The sequence below is a fragment of the Prionailurus bengalensis genome, chromosome E2, assembly GCF_016509475.1.
Source record: "Prionailurus bengalensis isolate Pbe53 chromosome E2, Fcat_Pben_1.1_paternal_pri, whole genome shotgun sequence".
NCBI classification, from domain to species: Eukaryota; Metazoa; Chordata; class Mammalia; order Carnivora; family Felidae; genus Prionailurus; species Prionailurus bengalensis.
The window spans coordinates 61,480,452-61,501,862 of NC_057352.1; the positions used below are offsets into that span (position 1 = coordinate 61,480,452).

Consider the following 21,411-nt stretch of genomic DNA (forward strand, 5'->3'; position numbering starts at 1 on the left):
GTGCCATTTCCTTCCGGCGTCTTCCTAGGCCTCTACGTCACAGGAGTGAGTCCCCGGGCGGCGGGAGGGAGGCCGCCGCATGAGGGAGGAGCCGGGCCTCGGGGTCCCCCTCGTGCAGGCGGGTGACAGCGGCTCCTCTGTCTTTCAGGCGCCCAGCTGTCTGGGTATTAGAGTCGAGCAGAGGGGCTGGCGCGTGTGCCCCCCGCTGCCCAGCCTAGGCCTCCGTGACCACGGACGGACGCAGGAGCGGTGGGGGGAGCAACCCCCATCTCCCCAGGGACTAGGAGCCAAAGCCTGAGTCCCCGTGGCTGCTGGAAGAGCCAGCTGGTCCCGCCCCTGGGTCCCTCACTTGCCTGCCCCGGATCCTGCACAGCCGAGGACGGTGTGTCCACCAGCGGCCCAGGGTGCCAGGTCTGCCGCCCGTGCACGCCCACTCATCCGGAAAAGCAGCCTCCGGGTGTCGGGAGGTTTGCTTCCAATGACTGAGGCAGAGACAGGAAGTGGCCGTGGCTTTGAGAGCAGTGCACACGTCCTGCTCAAACCCGCAAACCCGCACTAAGGTTTACGGGTGGTGATACCGCATCTGTCAGAATAAAACCCCCGCAGAGTGGGCTCCGGAGCTGAGAGGTAGGATGGTCACTGGCAGGGGACGCGGATTCCAGAATCCGCGCCCTTTGATAAATAGTTGTTATAAAAAGTGAAAGTTACCAACTCGGTTGGGGTCTTGTGTGTGTGAGGCCCCTTCTGGGTGGCAGGCGTGGTCTCCCGTGGGCCCAGCCTCTGTTGCTCTGCTGGGACTTACTTAGACCCGTGGCTTTTGTGCCCTAGACCCTTACGGTGGGGCAGGAAGGGCCCAGGGAGTCCCGGGGACACGCAGGAGGGTCCCAGATGCCTTCCAGCGACTGTTCACAGGGAAGCAGGGAATCACAAGCCCCGAGGATGGGCCCTGTGCCAGAGGGAACTCACAAGGAGGCCCCTTCGGACCGGGGTGTCGGGCCGCTGTGAGAAGGCAGCGGCCTAGCGGGCGCAGAGGCAGGTCCCGGGGACCGAGTGGGCAGAGCTGGAAAATTCGGTCCTGGAAGTGTCCCTTCGTCTTTGTGAAAGGCATCAAGGGACTTGGGATTTCTTCTGTGGGCCCCAGGAGGCCACCCCCTGCGGCCGGCAAGGCATCCCGAGGCGGCCAGCGGGCGCAAGGGTTCCCCTGAAGCAGCAGCAGTCGTGGGTGGGTGGCCGGAGTGAAAGTCAGCACTCAGTCCTGACCGTGCCCCAGGACCCGGTGTTCGTGTGCACACTCTGGATGCAGAACTGGACCCCCCCGAGGCCCCCCCGAGGCAGGAACGGGACTGGGCTGACTGCCCGTCAGCCGGCTCTAATGGAAGGATGAGGCTCTCGGCCCTGCTGCCTGGCCTCTCGCTGGCGGGCGAGGGGCTGCCTCCTTCCCCGACACAGAAGCCAGGTGCCTCGGGAAGGACATTGAGCCTGCACTGTCCTCTCTCCCGTTCAGCCTTCAGCATCAGCGGGTGGAAACCCCGTGTGCAGCCACGGCCTGCTGGGTACGGTGGTGGCCCTGGCTGGTCTGCACGCATACGGGCACCTCCCGGGGTGGGGAGGCCTGGGGGGCAGAGGCCTGTGGCTGAGGGAGTCAACCCACTACGAGCTGCCTCCTAGCACTGGCTGGGGGCGACGCAGGGTCGCGGGGCCTGGTGGGGCCCGACACGCACAGGTACAGAGTGGAGGGCCGGGTTCTCCTGCCGCCCTGCACCCCCATGCACCCTTCCCCCACACCCCTCCGCCCCCGGAGAGCGAGGCAGGTGTTTGCCAGCAAGGGTGGAGCGCTGACACCTGAGGGGACCTCACCAGGCACGTTGATAAGCACCCTGCTGAGCAATTTCCTGTGCTGGGTCTCAGTCCTGAGTTTAGTTCACAGATTGTGTCTTTAAGGACTTCTTGCTTCCTTGCGGGGTGGTTCAGACGCTGCAGTGACTTGGCCGTGAGCCCACCAGGGGAGGCCGGAAACTTCTCGGTAGGCCAAACAGCAATTTCTTAAAACTTTTTATTTGAAATACGCACAGACTCACAGCAAGTGCAGATGGCGTGCAGGCCGGTCACCTTCACACCATTCCCCAGCGTCCTCGTCCCCCACACAACACCAAAGCCCACCAGCCCTACACACACGTGTGCTCACTGCCCTCATCGCAAGAGTAGATGCGGGGGCCCCCCTCCCTCCGCCCCCATCCCTGTGGTTTAGGGCGTGGCACCGAAATAGGTCCTACAAGTGCACCCGGCATGGTTCCCGGGAAATCCGCGTCCTCGGGGCAGGCCTCCAGGCTCCACACCCAACCCCGCCTGACACGGACACTTGGGGAGCACACGAGGGGGTCCCTGCAAGGAGGTGCGGCCCCATGGTGTGTCACCGCCCAAAAACTGAACCCGTGTCTCCGCCCACCAGGCTCACCCCCATCTCCCCGGGGGCAGGGCTGGACACTGGCCAGGTGGTGTCCACGGCGCAGCGGGGTCGGCGCTGGAAGGAGTGGGCGTGCTGTCGAGGAGGCCGGGTGCGTGAACGCGTGGGGCAGGGGGTGCTGTCCCGGTACCACCTGGGTCTGGGAGGCGCTAGTGTTTCTCACCGCCGTGAATGGCAGGCCGGTGCGCCGTGGGCAGGGGCTGTGGGATCGGCGGCTTCCGGCAGGGCTGCGTCGCTGACTGCGAGGTCGGGGGGGGGGGGGGGGCAGGAGGGGGGACGCAGGGACCAAGGTGGCCGCGGGGCCTGTGGGGTCTGCGGGGTCGGGGTTTGGAGACAGTGGCCTCCTGCCAGCCACCATCTCTGCTGGACTTAGCCTGTTTCAGCCAGTGCCCAAGGAAATGGAGCAGAACGCCTGAAGGGGGTGGTGAAGGCCCTTGCTCTCTGGGACGTCCAGCAGCCTTGCGGGCCAGGCCTCCCACTTCCGAGTGTGTCACCGGGTTAGCCGGAGCCCCCACCCTTCCGCCCAAGGTCCCGCACTCAGAACCGAGGTGCCTGGGGCCTCAGGGTCTCCAGGCACAGTGGGGAGGGGTCCCTGGGAGAGCAGGGCGATCCCATCCTGGTCCCCTTCGCCCCCGAGACGGTGGTCCCCCACCCGGCCCCTCCCCTGTCCAGGGCAGCGAGCCAGAGCCCTGGGCCTCCTTTCCCTGCAGTGTGGCAGGACAGGTGGCCTGGCGTACAGCCTCACCCGCCCCGGTGTGGGCGCATGGGGCGTCTTCAGCAGGACCAGGGACAGGAACCTGAGCCCAGGGCAGGGTCGCTCGAGCCGCTGGGTCTCTGGGCAAGTAGAGATGGTGGGGGCTGGCCCACGAAAACTGCCGGAGGACCTGAGTGCCAGTGTGGTGTCCCCTCCAGCAGCAGGAAGCGGTAACTGCTTGGACTTGGGCCGTTTGGGGTGTTTAAGGAGCAGGTGGCCGGCGGTCAGAAAGCTCTCAGGAGACCACACAGCCATCCAGTGGGGAAGGGGTACAGCCAGGACTGGGGCTGCACCCCAGGAGTGGGGGGCACGGTGGGCCTTGCAGGACCCAAGACCGACTGCACCCACCCCCGTGCGCCTCCACACTTGGGCCCCTTCCCTGCTGGCCAGCCAGCCCCCCAGTCAGCTGTCCTGGGGCCACGACGCCCTTTCCAGTTGCACTTGCCAAGCCTTTGGCTTCTTCTGCTTCCTGTCGGCGGGGGAGAGCCCGTCACGCCCGTGGCCCTGTGCTCTTGAAGCCTGGCCTTCCCGCGCCATCTGAGCAAGCCGGCCGCCCGGCTACCCACAGGCTTCCGTCTGGTTCAGGAGACCGGATCACGCCCTGCGCTGCGGCAGCTCGGGGCGGGGTGCGGAATGATGGATGGTGCCTTCCCGCACGGGCGGTGTGACTCCTAATGAAACACTTATGATTTATTCGAGCCAGGAACCCGGCATGGAGCGCGGGGTGTGCGGTCGTCGGCAGGGCGTGCCAGCGCTGTCCTCAGAGGGCAGGGGGGGGGGGGCGTCCGGGGGCGTCCCCACGTGCACGTGCCCACACGTATTCACACACGTCGGCGCACAGACACACGCCCACCTCCTCCGGGCCCTCACGTCCTGGGCTGGCACTCGCCGTCCCCACGCCACCCGCCTGCTCACGCTAGGGTGCTGGCGAGCGTCATACTGCCCAGTGCTGCCCAAGAGAGGACCGCGGGGGGAAGCGGGATGGGGGACCACAAAGTCGGGGTGGGGGAGCAGGAGAACTTTCTGCTGCCAGAGACCCCGTGTGACTGTGCGCAGCCCAGGAGACCCCACAGACGAAAGGCAGCTGCGGCGGGACTGGCCGCACCGGGACCCGGCTGGGACCAGGACCCCGTGGTGGGATGGCTGAGGCAGCTGGGCCTCGCTGCCTCTGTTGTCACGGGCCCGAGAAGGGGCAGCAAGAGACCGAGCCGGGTGGTGAGGGCACCAGCCACCGTGCCTCTGAGCCCTGGTCTCTACGGGCGGGCGGTCTCCATCGGCCCTTCTGGGACACTGCTGTCTAAGTGGGGACCTCAGGCTGAGGTCACAGCCGTTGGAACTCGGGCTTTGCCGCCTTGTCCTGAGACCCCGCATCCACCACCGTCCCACGGGGTCACCACGTGGGGGGGGTACTGCTCCCAGACACGGGCACCCAGCCGCGCGTATGCACCTGTAAACACGCGTGCCTGCTGGTGACCAGAGCCCCTTCCCTCAGGCGACACAGCCGTGTTCAAGGACGGCAGGTACTGGATCCGGGGTCGCACGTCCGTAGACATCATCAAGAGCGGTGGCTACAAGATCAGCGCCCTGGAGGTGGAGCGGCTCCTGCTGGCGCACCCCAGCATCACAGGTCCACGGCGCCCCCACGCCCCGCCCCCACGTCTGCTGGGGCCCGCCCACCTCCTCCCGCGCCGCCTCCTCCCGCGCCATCTCCTCCCTCACCGCCTCCTCCCGCGCCGCCTCCTCCCGCGCCGCCTCCTCCCTCGCCACCTCCTCCCGCGCCACCTCCTCCCTCGCCGCCTCCTCCCGCGCCGCCTCCTCCCGCGCCATCTCCTCCCTCACCGCCTCCTCCCGCGCCGCCTCCTCCCGCACCGCCTCCTCCCTGGCCATCTCCTCCCTCACCGCCTCCTCCCGCACCACCTCCTCCCGCGCCGCCTCCTCCCTCCCCACCTCCTCCCCCACCACCTCACACAGCCCCTGTGCTAGGAGCACGGCCCCAGGGAGGGCTGGAGCAGAGGCGTGGGCATCCGGAGCTGTGCCCAGAGGCACCGGCGGTTGCGGGTCCAGGAAGCTCCTGAGCTCAGGTCACAGGTTGTGAGGACCCTGAGGACAGCAGAGGCTCCCCAACGTGGCCCACTCTGGACTTGTCGTTGTGCCCAGTCCTCTTAGCGGTGACTGTCTCCTGGGGCCGTGCAGGGAAGGCAGAGACATGGGAAAGCTGACCCCCACCCTGAGCTCCATCCAAGGGCCATTGGGGACCTGCCCCCCCCCATCCCCAGCAGGGTGACCCCGTGCTGACCCCACGCCCCTTCCAGGTGGCTGCTAAGTGGAGCTTTTCCCGGGCTCTTGCTTCAGGGCCCCCATCCCAGGCGTGTCCTGGGCCCGTGTTAGCCATCGTGGCGTTTCCAAGGCGTCCCTCCCTGCTCTTCTGTCCACAGATGTGGCTGTGATTGGAGTTCCAGACATGACATGGGGCCAGCGGGTCACCGCAGTGGTGACCCTTCAGGAGGGACACTCACTGTCCCACAGGGAGCTCAAAGAATGGGCAAGGTAGGGGCAGGCAGGCAGCAGTCCTGCTGTCGGGGGAAGGGACAGGTGGGGGGTGGGCCGTCCCGAGGTCGGGGGAGGGGTGGAGGGGGTCTCCGGTCCTGCTGCTGTCCATCTAGGGGTCAGGGGGAGCCTGAAAGGTCAGGTGACGTGTTACGTTCCCCAGGCCGCCCCCCCCCACACACACACACACAAGGGGCCCCAGGAAAGGTCTGTAATGGCAGGTAGGACAGAGATAGAGAAACAAGGATGCCGGGTGGGAGCCCCCGTCCTTCCAGCGGTGGGACAGGGTGCATGCTGGGGGGCCTCTCCAGCCTTCCAGAGGAATCTGGGCAGGGCGCCCCCTTCTTCTCCCTTCCCCCTCTCCGGGCTCCCTTCTGTCCACTGAACACAGGGATTTTGCACGTGCTCTTTGGGAGTCGGGGCCAGAGCCCTCCCATCCTGCGCCCCGACCTTAGCCGCAGGCCCGTCCCTCACCATGTGTCCCTTTCCCGGGAGCCTCTGTGCCATATACCATGACCCGGGGCCTCTATGCCTGCCAGCCTCACAGGCCCCCTTCCCTGTGTCTGCGGTGCCCCGTGATCCATCGGGCTGGGAACCGACGGGCAGGGACCAGGGTCTGGAGGCAGCTCAGAAAGGAAGCTGCCAGTAATGGCCCCAGATTCTGGGGAGTTTCTTCTGCCCGTACTCTCTCCCCTACAACCCCTTCTTCCCGACTTGCCTCCCTCTCCTCAGCACTAAGATCTTTTTAGCTCATCCAACGTGATTTCACAAACAGCAGGAGAGCCTTGTTTCGTGAGGGGCAGCACAGCTGGGCCAGGAGCTTCCCCTGGATTTTCGAAGTCACAGTTGGAAGAGTCGGTTTAACAAAGGAGAAGGTTCTAGCGGCTGTAGCTGCTTTGATTAGACAAATTACTTTGTTAAAGAGAAGAAAGCACACACCCTGAGCTGAGCTCTCTGCAGAGACTGTCAGGGCGCAGTCTTGGCTGCCCCCGTGTGGGGAGCCCCGCACCCCAGGGCTCGTGTCCACCCCGCAGGTGTGTGTGCACACGCCTGGCTCGGGGCAGGGGAGGACGCGGCACAGGCTCTCCGTGCTCTGGGGGATGCACACGCCTGGTCGGGCTCTCTCTGCTCCGGGGGGCCCCCTGGGAGGCCAGGGCAGGTGGCTGACCTGCCGTCTCTAGGACTGTAGCCCAATGAGGCCGGTGTCCGGGCCTCTGTGTCCTCAAGTGGGGCAGTCACTGGGCGGTGGCGTGGAGGCCACCCACCCCGTGGAGGGAGAAGAGGGATCTTCCTTCCGAATGGGCAGGTCTGACTCTGGACCTCGGTTCCAGCTCTGCCGGATGAGGCTCTTAGTGAAGGTTCTCTCTCTCTCTCTCTCTCTCTCTCTCTCTCTCTCTCTCTCTCTCTGTCATGCTCACTGCCGTTTGGGAGTCTTTCTAAAGGTTCTTTCAAATAACATTTTCCTCTATGCTCCCACGTTTTTCCTTTCTGAAGATTCCGCCCTCACAGACTCCACTCCTCAGGGAGGGCTGACTTCCTCTCTGTGCTGTACCCGAGCCAGACCTGGGGGCTCAGGCAGCACGTCCCCTCGGAGGGGATGAGTGTGGCCTGGGACGGGGCGACAGGGCCACGTTTGCAGGGTCTGGGACGTGGACCACCCACTACCCCTCCACCCCCCAAATACCAGGTTGGAAAGGGGTGTGGATTTACACACCAGGGAAGAATCTGGGGTCTGTGCTCTTGAACTACGGTGTTGATGTCTGATGAGGCCATTGGCTTAGTGCCTGCTCGGGAGAAGCGCCGTGAAGTAGCGGGTTGGGGGGAGGGACACCTCCGTGTCCATGCGTCCGTTTCCCCTGGAAGCCTGCTGTTAGCAAACGGCTCCGCAGGATCCCCGTCTGAGAGCACAGCTTGCCTTGCGGTGATTCTGAAAGTTTCCCGCTTGGCCAGTTGCTGAGCTGAGACCCCCTGGCAGAGGCTGGGGCAGCACACCCCACCGTCCCCAGGGTCAGAGTCCTCGGTCCAGAAGGACTGCTATCCTTGGAAATGGCAGGGTCCGCAGGATTTAAACCTTCCTGCATCCTTCATCACACCTTTAGATCACTTTCTGATTTTCATGGCTTTTGTTCCTTTTTTCAAAAGTGGCTGCTAAGTGAGGGTTTGTAACACTGGGCTCTAACTTAACACCATTTGGCCCCCCGTGATCTCCTGCCCCTCCGTGCGAATGCCGCCCCCAATGCATACTCACCCACACTGCGTTCTTCACTCTGCTGACCCTCGAGCCGCTGACCCCCGCGCAGTCGAAACTCTGTGTGTTCTGACCCCGAAGACTTACCTGCTAACGGCTTGCTGTTGAGCAGAGGCCTCACCGATAGCCGTCGATCAACGGCACTTTGTAGGTCGTGTGTCTTACTGTGCTCTTACAGCCCGGCGGGATGCAGGGAAGAAATGTTAGGAAAATCACAAGGGAGAGAAGATATATTTACAGTCCTGTGCTGTATTTATCGAAAAAGTCCACTGACAAGTGGATTCATGCAGCTCAAACTGGTGGTGTTCAAGGCTCAGCTGTATTTCTGTTCGAGCATCGGCTCTCAGAGAGGGCTCAGTCACAAGGAAGTGATGCGTGTTTCCGTCCTGTGCCCCCAGGCCCGCCTCTGCCTTCTCTCTCTGGGCCGTGGCACCAGCTTCGCACTGGCCTGCCGAAGGGGACGCAGGGGAGGGCCACCCACAGGCACTGGAGGCACAGGGTTTGGGCAACAGGGTGGGAGGCTGAGAGGGGCTGCGTCCCTGGATCAGACCTCCAGGTTTGCCCTGCCATGCTCCAGAGCCCCTCCGGCAGTCCTGGTGGCCTCGCAGCAAAGTCCAGCCCAGCTGCCTGTGTCCTCTGGGCCCTAGTGGACAGCTGGCCGTGTGTTGAAGCTGCCGGGACCATAGGTGGGCCCCCCTCTCCCCTCACGAGCCAGCACCTGAACCCCGCGCCCCCCAGAGTAATGATGCGTTCAGTGTGGTGTTGGTGACGCTCGCTGCCCATGGCCAGATGGACACGGCCCACGAAGACAAGTGCGTGTTCATGAGCACCCGGCTGCTAAGGCTGAGATTTGGGAGTTCTCTGCCACGGCCCTTCACGAGCTCACCACGACCTCCCCAGCGGCTGAGATGCCCCCACAGCTTGCAGACCAGAGGCCACACGTGCCTGCTGGCCCAGGTGGACGTTGGGATGCCGTGTCCCTCTGGCCTGAAGCTTGTGGTCAACAGCCCCAGAGAGTGGAGCTCAGTGGCCCGGGAGGCCAGGAGCTACTGTGCTCTCCTGCCCCCACTGTCTGGCCGAATCCTGTGGTCTCCTCACGAAGGGGCAGGTGGCTCAGACAGGGCCTCAGGGGAGCCAGTGCCTACGGCCCGAGGAGCAGTCCCAGAGCAGAGCCCGGGGGTGGCAAGATCCTACCACGTGGCCACTCACAGGAGAACACGCCATCAAACGGGGCCCCTTGTGGGACTGCGGGGTGCAGGGAGGGCAGCACCAGCCCGTGAGGGGCCCCCGGCCCTGCCCGCCTGCCTGTTCCGTCCGTCTGGCTGCAGCCCTGCCCTGCCCTGGGAGGCCTGACCCCGAGGAGGGCTTGTCCTCTGCCCACAAGGGAGCCTGAAACCCAGGCCGAGGCAGCTCCCTCCATGTTGCTGTCCTGCAGCGGGGTGCCCTTCCAGAGCCGGCTCGGACGTGGCCGGGCTTCGGGGCCCCGTGGGACATCTGCCCACCTTGCAGGTTCCCTGTTGCATTGGGGGGGGGGGCTGTCCGGGCCCCAGTGCCTGCCGCTCAGACGCTGCTCCTGTCTGCAGGGGCGTCCTGGCCCCATACGCCGTGCCCTCTGAGCTGCTGCTGGTGGAGGAGATCCCACGGAACCAGATGGGGAAGGTCAACAAGAGAGATCTCATCAGGCAGTTCTACCCGAGTGACCAGGGTGCCCCGAGGCCGGGCACCGGTGAGCCAGCGTCCCCTGTAAACTAGAACCCCCCAGATCAGAGGGAACAGTGCCGGGGCTAGCAGAAATGAGATCACAGTGCTGATTTTCAGATCCGACGTGACCCCCTGTCGCCTCTGCTGCGTCCTCACAGCCACACCCGCACCGAGCGTGGCTCCCTGTGCTGCCGTCTGCTGGGCGGGTCCCCGCAGTGTCCAGCGGCACGCCCCAGGGCAGCGGGCCTCCAAGAAAAATTCAGTAAAGTCTGTGCAAAGACAAGCTTGTGCCGTGCTGTCTGCCCAGGGGCGCAGGGGGGCACCACGTGCCGGGTACAGAAGTCCTGCCTGTGTGCACAGCCGAGTGTCTCCCACAGTCTGGGCTGTCCATGTGGCCTCCCCAGGTGACCTGTGACCCCTCCAGGCCCTCCTGGCTGGACACCCGACTGCTCAGAGAAGCCAACCGGGAGAGTGGGCCTGGGTATCCTGGTGGGGACAGCCCGGCACCGTGAGCGGGGCATCACCAAGGGGCATCCCTCTGCACAGGGCCAAGCGGACCGCCACGGGGACTCAGGGCTCGGAGCAGAGTGCCTGGATGCTGTGCTGGCGGCCACATGTGGCCCCATGATCCCCCACAGGAGCTTTCTAGACCAGGGGCCGGGGGGCCTCTGTGATGGATGAGCCAGGGCATCCGAGTTTCTGGCTCTGTGGCCACGCGGCCCCTGTCGCTGTCGATCCTGCTGTTTGTGTGAGTCCGGCTGATGGGCCGACAGCTGCCCTGCCTTGACCCACCTATCTGTGCCACGCCCTCCCCGGGGCCCCCCGGCACCCTTTTGCATCCGCCCCACAGCCCTGCACCTCTGCTCTTAGTGGTGCTGGCTCTGGCACGTGGGTGCCCCACCCACACTGCAAGCAGAAAATCCAGAAGCTTCTGGATAGTTTATCGGAGACCACAGCAGCTGCTGTGCCCAAGACTGCTGGAGTCTGGAGCTCTTTCTGAACGTTATGTGCCCGGAACGCTTGCCTAAAAGACCAGCAAAATGGGGCTAGGGGCGGGAGGGGCCACTTTGGCCCTGGGCAGGGGCCAGGTGCTCGAGACGCTGTGGAAGCCGGCCGACTACTCCCCTACTCCCGCGCGGTGTGCGGCCTGGCTCCCCGAAAGCCTGACCCCAGGCGTGGTGTTTGCTCCAGGGTGACCAGCCCATGCTCCTGCCTGAGCCCGGGACACGCACACCAGTCACTGCCTGCCAGGCAGGCTGGCCACCGGAAGGGCTCAGCTGGCTGCCTGCCGTCCGACTCTTCGGGGGGGGGGGGTGGCCCTCGGCACCACACGGGACAGCGTGTGCTCAGGCTGGCCCTGGTCTGGCCTTGTAACTAGGGAGCCACCTGCCACTGGGGGGAATCAGATCGAAGGTTGCAGGGTCTTTAATTAATCCTGAAAGCTTTGATTCCTGAAACCATTCACAAAATTATTTAGTTTATGCTATACTCTATATCAAATACCTTGAAAGCCTAATAGTCACCTTCTACCAACAAGACCACAGAAGGCTGTTGGCTTGTTTGGGGAACATGTGCCTCTGAGGACACGGAATGCCGTGTCCTCCTTGTCCGTGTGACCGAGCATGACGAAGCTTCCCCCTTGGCTGGCCAGCCCTACGCTGTCCTGCGCTCCACTCCCAGAGAAGGGCCAGGAGCAGGTGCCTGAGGTTGGCCGTGGGCAGCTTGGTTAGCAGCCGCTGGTGCCCCTGGTCCCCCTCACCCCCAGAGGGACTCCTGCGGAGGCGTCAGCCGCCCTGGGGCTGAGGCTGTTGGAGGGCAGCGGGCGGGCCCCGGAGGGAAGGAGCATACACAGCTGGTGTAGACGGCACAGGTCCGCACCCACATGTATGGGCACCGGGGCCAGCAGAAGCCGGGCCCTGTGACGTGGGGGAAAGGCTGGAAACAGCCTCGTCTCTGCCTCAGTTTCCCTCTTCGTGACTTGAGGCTGGCATTTCCTTAGGGCTCTTCTGGCCAAGGACTGAGGGCTTAGCTTCCTTGGAGCTCAGTCCGTGGAGGCTGGTGGTCCCAGCGTGGCCTCCCACCTGAGCTCCCTCGAGGGTTGGGCCAGCACAGGCCAGGCTGCCACGCGCCCCCTGACCACATCCGCCACGGGCACGGCTGTCGCCACATGCCTAATCCCTTTACCGGCCACCGTCAACAGCCCAGAGTCCCCGACGGTCAGGGACTCTCCCAGGCCACGGCCACTGCTGTCCACGCTCAGATCTTTCCGTGTCTCCCCTCTGTGCCCTGGGGCCTCCCCCTGCCACCTTCACACGTGGCATCTGGCTTCTCCTGAAACCCTCCTCCCACGCCCCTCCGAGGGGCACGGCGGGAAGTGAGACCGGACGGACACCGGACGAGAGTAGAGAAGCTCTGTGCGGCACCCTCGGGCCCAGGACGGACGCCTCTCCGTCGGGACGGGGGCGAGTCCCCACGAGGGCCCTGGGATAGGACTCTCCAGCTGAGGGCAGGGGCAGCGGGGCCCCCCCGCCAACCCAGGTGAGCGTGGGGCGCCCCCAGCGGCCCAGGGCAGGGGCCAGGTGCCCGAGGGAGGAAGTCGTGCGAGCACTCTGAGCGCCCCGAGAGCCGGGTCCTGGGGCGCTAAGGCTGGGGTTCCCGTCTGGGAGGGTTGGAGACCGGCCCTGCTCGCCGTGTCGGGAGGACGGCGTAACCGTGTGGAGCGGGGCAGCGCCTGGCGCATGGAGGCAGCCCCGTGGGGGAGACGCGTGCCTTCAGGGGCTCGGGCCACAACCATGCCTGCGCACGCACGAGCCCTGTGGCCAGCGTCGGGAGGTCCTTTCCCAAGAGCCCCTGGAACGGCTGAAGCTCTGAAAGCCAGACTCCGTTTCTGTTTTCTCTGCCACGAGGTGGGGGGTGGGGTGCACCCTGAGTACGAGGGAGGGAAGGGCGGCGGCCCCACTCAGGTCCCCCCTGCGGGCAGCGAACCCGACCAGACCGGCCGCGCTCCCGTAGCCCGGCTGTGTCGGACAGACGCCCCGGGTGTTCCCAGCCTGTTGTCCAGACAAACGGGCGCCGTGTGGTGGGCGACGGCCCGGGGTCCCAGGAAGAGGGAGGCCGGGTGCAAACCACTCTCTGTCTGGGGGTGAGGTCAGACGACTAACCAAGCCCAACAGTGAGGCCGCCGACAGACACGTAACCGTGCGGGTACGGTGGTCTGGGCGGGAGGCTGTCTGCAGGGAGGTGGGGCAGCCGGGAGCCCACAACCGATCGGCAGCCAGGAACTGCGGCAGCAGGGCCATCCCCGGGGACCCAGAGTCAGACACTCTGCCGGCCGTGGATGCCTCTAGAAGCCGGGAGAGAGGGGAAACGGACCGTCCCCTGGAGCCTCCAGGAGGAAGCGGCCCTGTGACATCTCAGCACATGAGCCCCCAGCCTGAGAGGACGAGCGGCCCCCAGGAGCATGGTGGCAGTCTCCCCTCAGCTGGCAGCCTCTGGTTCCTGTGGACTCGGCCCCTCCACGCCCACGCGGCTGTGACCGTGGCGGGGGCGGAATGTGGGAAGCGGGTCTGGGCACAGGAACACAGGAGTTTGGGGAGGGTCTCCGGGCACGGTCACTCAGCCGGGACAGGAGGCCCCAGCTGTGTCCTTGCCAGCACCTCCCAGCAATCCTGCGTTCGCTTCCCTCTTCTGGGTCCCAGGTCGGGGGCGGTTCTGTGGGAAAAGCACCGAGGTGGGCGGCCAGGGCACCCGCACGACAGCCCACGTGCCTCTCAGAGCCTGTTCCACGGGCACGGCAGGGACAAGCGCCCACGCCTGAGGCAGAAGGACTTGGTGGAAATCCCATTCCCGAAGGTCCCTCCCTGTGCCTGGTGCAGGCGGCAGGCTTGGCAAGGGGTTTGCTCCTTGGCCCTCAGCCCCTAACAGGTGGCTTTTCTGGGTCCTCTATCCAGGGGCCCAGCCCCAGGAGCGGGGGCACGGGAACAGGAGCTCAGGACGGCCGGGGGCCCGGGGGGGCTCAGGCTGCATCTGAGAAGCGGGGCCCTTCCTGCAACGCAGCCACGGCCCAGCACAGAGCAGGTACCAGGAGGGCAGCTCCCACCTGACCTGCTCTCCCCCGAGACCACGCGGCCCCTCTGAGGGGGGCTGGGGCAGGTGGCCGGCCAAGGCCCTCCCTGAAGGCCCCACCCCCCTGCGTCTGCTGGCAGGTGGAGTTTCCCCACCGCGCGTCAGGTGTAAGGGAGTGAGCACATGCCGGCAGGGCAGGGCGTCCTTGTGCACGTGTGTGCATGGTGGGGACTGCGCATAGGGTCCACGCATGGGCGCGCTCCTGCACGTAGTGGCCCTGGCCCCACCGCAGCCCCTCCCACACGGGCCGCGTCTCGTCATCGGCTTGCCAGTCACGTGGTCGCTAACAGTCTGCTCGTAGATACACGGCCGTCCAATTACTCCTTGAGGGTTACAGGCCATTAAGCTGTCAGTCTGCTTCATTCCGGCCCATCGGCGCTGTCCCCACCAGCACACAATAACCATTAAAATGACACCAGGAACAAGCAGCCGCGCCCACACGGCGTCCGTGACGTTCCCATTAGCGCCTGCCTCAGTGAGGAAGGGCCACTTCTGAGAAGACGATGTCACACTGCACCAGCCGGACGGGCGGCCCGCTGAGCAGACACACTGATGGGTGTATACACACACACATAGGTATGCTCACAGACACAAATGTTTACAAACAACACCGATCTGGGCTCTGAAGCCTCCTGCCAGGTGTTGGCTGCCCCTGGGCCCCCAGTGACCAGTGAGGGCCAGATCAGGGTCAGGGATAGCTCAGAGACATGCTGGGAGCCGGCAGCAGCTGGCATGGGGCTCCAGCCCGGGACCCTGTGCCCCCTAAGCAGCCTGCATGTGGACCCTGCTTCTCCCAGCCCCAGAACGGTGACATCTCTTCACAGTGGCTCAAGTACGTTTTTCAGAACCACTTTAAACACTGAGGACGGAAGAAAGAAGACCGGCCAGTGCCGTGTCCACCCGGCCTGTTGGGTCTTAGCCTCGGGCAGGACTTGCCTCAGATCCTTTTCGAGAAGTAACGACAGCAGTCCCAGCCTCCGTCCCACGCTCAGGAGCTGAACACACGGTGCCCGGTGCTCGTGACATGTTCTCTCAGAGTGACACAAATCTGCCACTGAGTTCATGCTGTTCTGCTGCTGGCTGCGTTTGTGGACCTAAGCTCTGAGTTGCCATACAGAGGCCCACCCGTCTCACGGGTGGATTGCATGGTCGTAGGCACAGGCCTCTTCCCAAAAAGACCATGTCGTGTAGACAGCCTCCAGCAGACAAGACGCCGTATCTCGCCTCCACGCAAAACAGACAGACTTTAAATCTTTGCCACGGTGCTCGGTGTCAAATAGGATCCCTTTATTTTAATTTGTACTCTCCTAATTGCTGCTTAGGTGGAGTATTTTGAATATGTTTATTGTCCATTTGAATTTTTTATTCTGTGAATTGCCTGTTCGTGTTCTTTGCCCATTTTCGAGTTGGTTGTTGGTAATTTTCTTGATTATGCATTGGTTGCGTGGCTTGCCTTTTTTTTTTTTTAATTTTTTTTAACATGTATTCATTTAATGAGAGACAGCACAAGCAGGGGAGGGGCAGAGAGAGAGGGAGACACAGAACTGAAGCGGGCTCCAGGCTCCGAGCTGTCAGCACAGAGCCTGACACGGAGCTCAAACTCACAAGCCATGAGATGGTGACCTGAGCCGAAGTGGGACACTTAACCGACTGAGCCACCCAGGTGCCCCTTGCCTTTTATTTTTTTTTTAATTTTTTTTTTCAACGTTTATTTATTTTTGGGACAGAGAGAGACAGAGCATGAACGGGGGAGGGGCAGAGAGAGAGGGAGACACAGAATCAGAAGCAGGCTCCAGGCTCTGAGCCGTCAGCCCAGAGCCTGATGCGGGGCTCGAACTCCCGGACCGCGAGATCGTGACCTGGCTGAAGTCGGACGCTTAACCGACTGCACCACCCAGGCGCCCCGCCTTTTATTTTTTTAATGGTGTCTATTGATGTGCAGAATTTTTAAATTTTAATGTGTTCACATGCATTCAGGTTTTTTATGGTTTGAGTTTTTCTTGTCTAAAACTTCCTTTCCTACCCCAAGTTCTTAAATACACTTTCCCATGTGTTTTTCTAAAAGTTACAAAGCTTTGCTTTTCTCGTGTAAACCCTTCATTCGTTGCAAATTCATTTTCACACGTTGTGTGAAAGGCCCTGATTTTTCCCACGTGGAGTGACCAGTGTTTCCTTCTGTCCACTGAAGCACGTGGGCCTCCGCTCTCTGCCCAGCATCCGGGCACGTCCTGCTCCAGGCTGTGCCGCCCTCTGCCCTGTTTCCAAAGCCGAGGCGCCTGTTAGCACATGGCACCGCTGTTTCCTTCTTCAGAACCGTCTTGGCTGTTCTTGGCCCTCTGCTCTCACGCCAGAATTTTAAGAGCAGCTTAAAGTTCCTTTTTAAAGAACCTTATTGGGGGTGATGAGATTTATAAGTTAACGTGGTGACATCTGGCATCTTCACGAAAGTGCGCCCTCCCACCCACAAACACGGCCCAGCTCTGTGTTGTGGGCTCCTTCCCGTGTTGTCGTTTTCCCAGTGATAATCGTGCCCGTCTTTCGAGAGGGTTGGTCACAGGTCCTTCTTGTTTTCGTTGAGATCCCAAGTGGGACTTTTCATCCCGTGTTTTAAGTGCTCGCTGAAATGGTTTGTGTGTTGCATTTCCCTCCTGCGGCCTTGCTCGCTTCTTGGCGGGCTCCTCCCGCGGGTCATCAACGCCTGCCCGTTAGCAGGTCACGTCTCCTCCTGTGACTCCCCACTCCTTCTCCTCTCATCGCGCCACCGAAATGCCCAGTGGAATACAGACCAGGAAAGGGGGTAGATGGCCCAGAGCCACCCTCCCGCTCTGCAGGTGAGCGCAGGCGGACGCCTGATGCAGATCAGCACGTTCATTGCTAAGATGCTCTGGGAACGCACGCTGAATTTCACCGAAATGTTTCCTTCTCTATGAAATTGGCCATCCTGTCTGTCTTTGACTGGTTTTTTTTTTTTTAATTTTTTTTAAAGTTGATTTACTTATTTTTGAGAGAGAGAGGAAGCAGGGTAGGAGCAGACAGAGATGGGAGATAGAATCCCAAGCAGGCTCCTCACAGTCAGTGCAGAGCCGGATGAGGGGCTAGAAACCACGAACCATAAGATCGTGACCTGATCTGAAACCAAGAGTCGGACACTTAACCGACTGAGCCCCCCAGGCGCCCCCGTCTTTGTTACGCTGGACCCTGCTGATGGTATTGTGCACCGAAGCATAGTCGTGTCCCTGGAAGAAACCCTGCGGGGTCACAGTGTGCGGATGGGGTCAGGGGGCCTGAGTTGTACTCTGTTTAATGCGACTATTGAGCTGGCCCTGTGGTTTCTGATCTACAATTCCAAAATCCAAGAAGCTTTAAAAACCAAAGTTGCCTTTTTTTTTTTTTTTTTATGTTGGGGGTAAACCGATCTGGCAGATGCTGCACAGTTAAACGTTTGTGCCCCCTCCCAAATCCATACGTTGAAAGTGACCGGCCTGGGTGATGGTGTCAGGAGGTGGGGCTCTGGGAGGTGGTGAGGTCATGACGTGGGATTCGAGCGCCCTGGCCACTCTCGCCTCATGGGGACGTGGCCGGAAGACACGGCCGTGAGCCCGGACGCCCTCGAGGGACTCGGAACATGCTGGACCCCGCACCGCGGCCCGGCCTCCCGAAGGCCACCTGACCTTCCCCCAGTGGCCTCGGCTGGGCCGTCCCCTGCCTGGCCCCTGTCAGGCTCGTTCTTGTGAATACAGCCCGGTGCCGAGGCACCACTGAAGCGTCCTCGTGCTTGGCTCTGGGGCACTTCTGGTTCCAACCGTCGTCATTTCTACTTTGACTTAATCTCTTAATCCGTGAGTTACCTGGGAGCACCTGTCAGCCCGCCGAGCTCCTCCTGCTCTCCCGCCATCCTGAGCGCACAGGCCTGGTCCCGGGTCTTAGAAACCCAGGCGCCTTTTGTGCCCCCTACGTGGTCAGCTTTGCTCCAGAGCCAAGTGACTGGACACGTGACAGTGTGGTCACCTCGGGGTCAGCCGCCCCTCCGGGATGCGGCCTGTTCAAATCTGCACACGGCAGGCTGCTTTGTCCGTCCTTCCTATGTCTCAGCGCTAGGTTCTTCGGCCCTTTTATTCTTGATTATTATGTATTTTGGCTGGATTGTTAGTTAGCATTGCTATACCTATTCGCGTTTTTTCCGTAAGTTTTCTTTTTCTGAGAAATCTTGCTCTTCCCCTGTTGGGGGCACAGACAGACCATCCAACCCCGGGCCATTTCTTCATGGGCTCCGTTTGGTTTCAACGTGTCTGCCGTGAGCAGAGAGCCCACGCGTCTGACTCCAGGGGATGGCTTGTCTTTTAGTTACTGAATGTAGGCCATTTATTGTGACGATTTGATGTATTTAAATAGACTTCATCCCGCAACCATTTTTTTTAATATATTTTAATGTTTATTTATTTTTGAGAAAGAGAGCCCAAGCAGGGGAGGGGCAGAGAGAGAGGGAGACACAGAATCCGAAGCGGGATCCAGGCTCCGAGCTGTCAGCACAGAGCCCGATGTGGGGCTCGAACCCACAGACCGCAAGATCATGACCTGAACCGAGTCAAACACTGAACCGACTGAGCCCCCAGACGCCCCTCATCCTGCAACCTCTACTTTGTTCTCTTTGTGCATTTGGAAATTATAAATTAAATTTCTGGGGCACCTGGCTGGCTCGGTGGGTAGAGCATGCAGCTCTTGATCTCAGGGTCGTGAGTTTGAGCCCTATGCTGGGCATGGAAATTACTGAAAAATAATAATGGTAAGGGCTCCCGGATGGCCCAGTTGGTTAAGCATCTGACTTCGGCTCAGGTCATGATCTCGCTATTCGTGGGTTCAAGCCCCGCGTCGGGCTCTGGGCTGACAGCTCGGAGCCTGGAGCCTGCTTCGGATTGTGTCTCCCTCTCTCTCTGCCCCTCCCCTGCTCGTCCTCTATTTCTGTCTGTCTCAAAAATAAATAAACATTAACAATTTTTTAATTAAAAAAATAATATAAATTGAATTTCTGTTGAGTACCCTTAAATTTTTTTAAATGCGTACTTTAACACTCACAGTTCTTTTTCCAAGTTTGTAGTTACGCAGTAGGCGGGCCCTGTGGCCAGGATGTAACCTTCCTCCCTGCCCCTCCCATCCTGATACACTCCTAGAGTTTCAGTCTTGTTTTGTTTTGGAAACAAAAATTAATAGGCTTGTTTTTACAGCGACTGGATAAATTTAGTGATGATTTCTTGGCTCAACGGATTTCTTGTCATAAATAACATTCGCTGATGTTTTGGCAAGCATCTCTGAGTGGTCAACCTGTGTGGCCTCCGCACATCCGAGCCTCTGTTTTGTCGTCACTCTTCAAAGACGAGCTGCCGGGCCCAAGCCAGCCCTCTGTATCTCTGCCTCCGGCACCTTTGACGTTCACGTCTTCCCAGTACGTGAGCCTTTTTGTTCCGATGCTGTGGAGGCTGTCTTTGACCTGGACACGGCAGTGCGTCTCCACGACGGGAACAGCCAGCAGACGGGGGGCCTTGCTCAGATGAGCAGCTCCGGTCCCCGTGTCCTCTCGGTTGCCTGAGCGCCGTCCACACGCAGACGCCCCTCTGCGGCCATCAACGTACACTGGGGCGCCCGGCCCCGCCCCGCTGACCCCACTTCTGTGCGGACGGCATCCGGGCCGGCCCCCCCGCACCCCAGGTGACCTGCCCGGAGCTCAGCAGAGGCCTCGGTCTCTGGGCACGTGAGTGTGGTTTCATCTTGTCGGAGCGCTAGTGCAGCAGGCTCTCTAGAGAGTTCTGAATCTTGCTTTTCTCAACAGACACAGACCTTGGGCCACCGTGACTTCGTCCCAGGCAGGCATGAAACCACCCGCCAGGGCAAGGCCAAGGGCAGGATGGGCCCCACCAGGCCCTGTGCTCAGGTGAAGACCGCCGGCGGGCCATCCACCCACATGGACACCATCACTCCAAAGGTGCGAGCGTCATCAGAGACTCAGGCAGGCACCTCCCAAAGCCCCAACCCTGCGTCTGCCGAAGCCCCTTCCCGTACCCGCCTGGAGCTGTGGCCTGTCTGCCAGATGCGGTTACTTGTTAAACCTCGGATTCACTGGGTACGGGTACGGGCCTGCCCCACGGAGCCTCACTCGGGGGGACGAGGTGCTGGGCCTTGGCTGGCCACATGCCTCCTTGGCTGGGGAGGGCAAGAGCCCCGCAGTGGGGCAGCAGTGGCGCCCCAAAATGGAAGCTGGGCCCTCTCTAACCAAGGAAGGTGCCGGGAATAAGCCAGGTGCCCAGGTCGGGTCGGCCCCTGAGGGCCTGAGGCAGGGACAGGACCAGAGCAGGGTCCAGAGACGTCAGAGGACTTGAGAGAGCAGCTGACTGACGGGAGGTGCGTGCCAGCTCGGGGATGCCGAGTATAGGAGGTGCAGGAGGAAGAGTCTGGAACGTTCTGGGGTTTCCAGCTCAGCAGCCTGAATGGAGAGTACAGGAGGGGGAACCGGGGGGCTGGAGAGAGGGCAAGGTGGGGCTCAGGCCGGAACCTGCTAAGCATGAGCTGGCAGAGGGCGCTGGGCAAGCCTGGATGTCCGCCAGAGACTTCTGGGCGAGAGCAGGCGAGGGTCGGAGGCTCCCATACAGGTGCACGCAGGCCCCCGACATCCGGGGGAGAGCCGGGAGGGTCAGGACCAAGGGGAATGGCTGAAACGTGCCGATTCTCCCCAAAGAGGCAAGGAGGCCATCCACGGGGGACTGTGTGGTGTGGCCTGGCCTCTTACCCAGCAGCCTGCAGTCCTGGATGGGATGGGGGTGGGGGCCTTCTGTGCCTCACACCGGCTCTGCACCGACCTGACCCTTCTGCCCCGAGTCTGTCTGTCTGCAGGAGAAGGTCGGATGGGAAGGCTCCAATGCCCTGCATCTGTCTCGTGGGCCCTGTCCCTGGAGGCCCCCCAGACCCTGCCCCTAGGCAGAGTGCCACCACCGGCGGCCCCAGAATGAAGGGCAGCGTTGCCAGACCACACCAATCCTGTTACAGCCACGGATTTCATCTGAATGATCGTTAACGTGATTTATAGTTATTTGGATTCTCTGCTCGCGGATTTGTCGCCAGCCAGTCCACTTGATATTGATGAGAGGCAATGGAGCCAACAGTAGCTGAGTTGAGCGGGGTGGGGTTGGAGGGGGCCGTGCTGGCTGGGCTCAGGGACCCCTGTCTGAAGCCCCCACCCCTGCATGGCTCTCCACCCCCCCCCACCCTCCCCCACCCAGACTGAGAAGGTGCCAGGGTGCACGCGGCTTTGCTGGCCGTGTCTCTGGGCCTCGTGGACAGAAGGGTAAGGCATGTGAGGGACAGGTGTGCAGCCTGCAGCCCCTCAGGTGGCCCTCTGGCCTCCCCTCCCCCCAGCCTGGAAAGGACCAGCCACTAGGTGGCCTCATGTGCCTGGGTGTGTGGGACTCAGCAGGACTCAAGGACCCTGCAAACCCACCCATGTGGTGACAGCCGCGAAACAGAGCACGGAGGCCACTCTGAAGAAGGGGAGCTTATCCCGAGGCTCCACGAGACCCTGAGTGG

The 21,411-nt window shown here is 61.9% G+C and overlaps 1 protein-coding gene across 3 annotated transcripts in view; it reads left to right on the plus strand.

Annotated features, from left to right (window-relative positions):
• ACSF3 (acyl-CoA synthetase family member 3) overlaps nt 1-20,345 on the plus strand; it is a 55,471-nt gene extending 35,126 nt beyond the window's left edge. Inside the window, exons 8-10 of one of the 3 annotated variants that reach the window (XM_043599892.1) lie at nt 4,711-4,845; nt 5,654-5,765; nt 9,597-9,997. In XM_043599892.1, the coding sequence (XP_043455827.1) occupies nt 4,711-4,845; nt 5,654-5,765; nt 9,597-9,765 (416 nt within the window). In that variant the 3' untranslated portion in view covers nt 9,766-9,997. Of the gene's footprint in view, nt 1-4,710; nt 4,846-5,653; nt 5,766-7,907; nt 8,310-9,596; nt 9,998-19,663 lie in introns of those variants that run through there. The other 2 variants (XM_043599893.1, XM_043599894.1) reach the window with 2 other exon arrangements.
• Nucleotides 20,346-21,411: the final 1,066 nt, after the last annotated feature.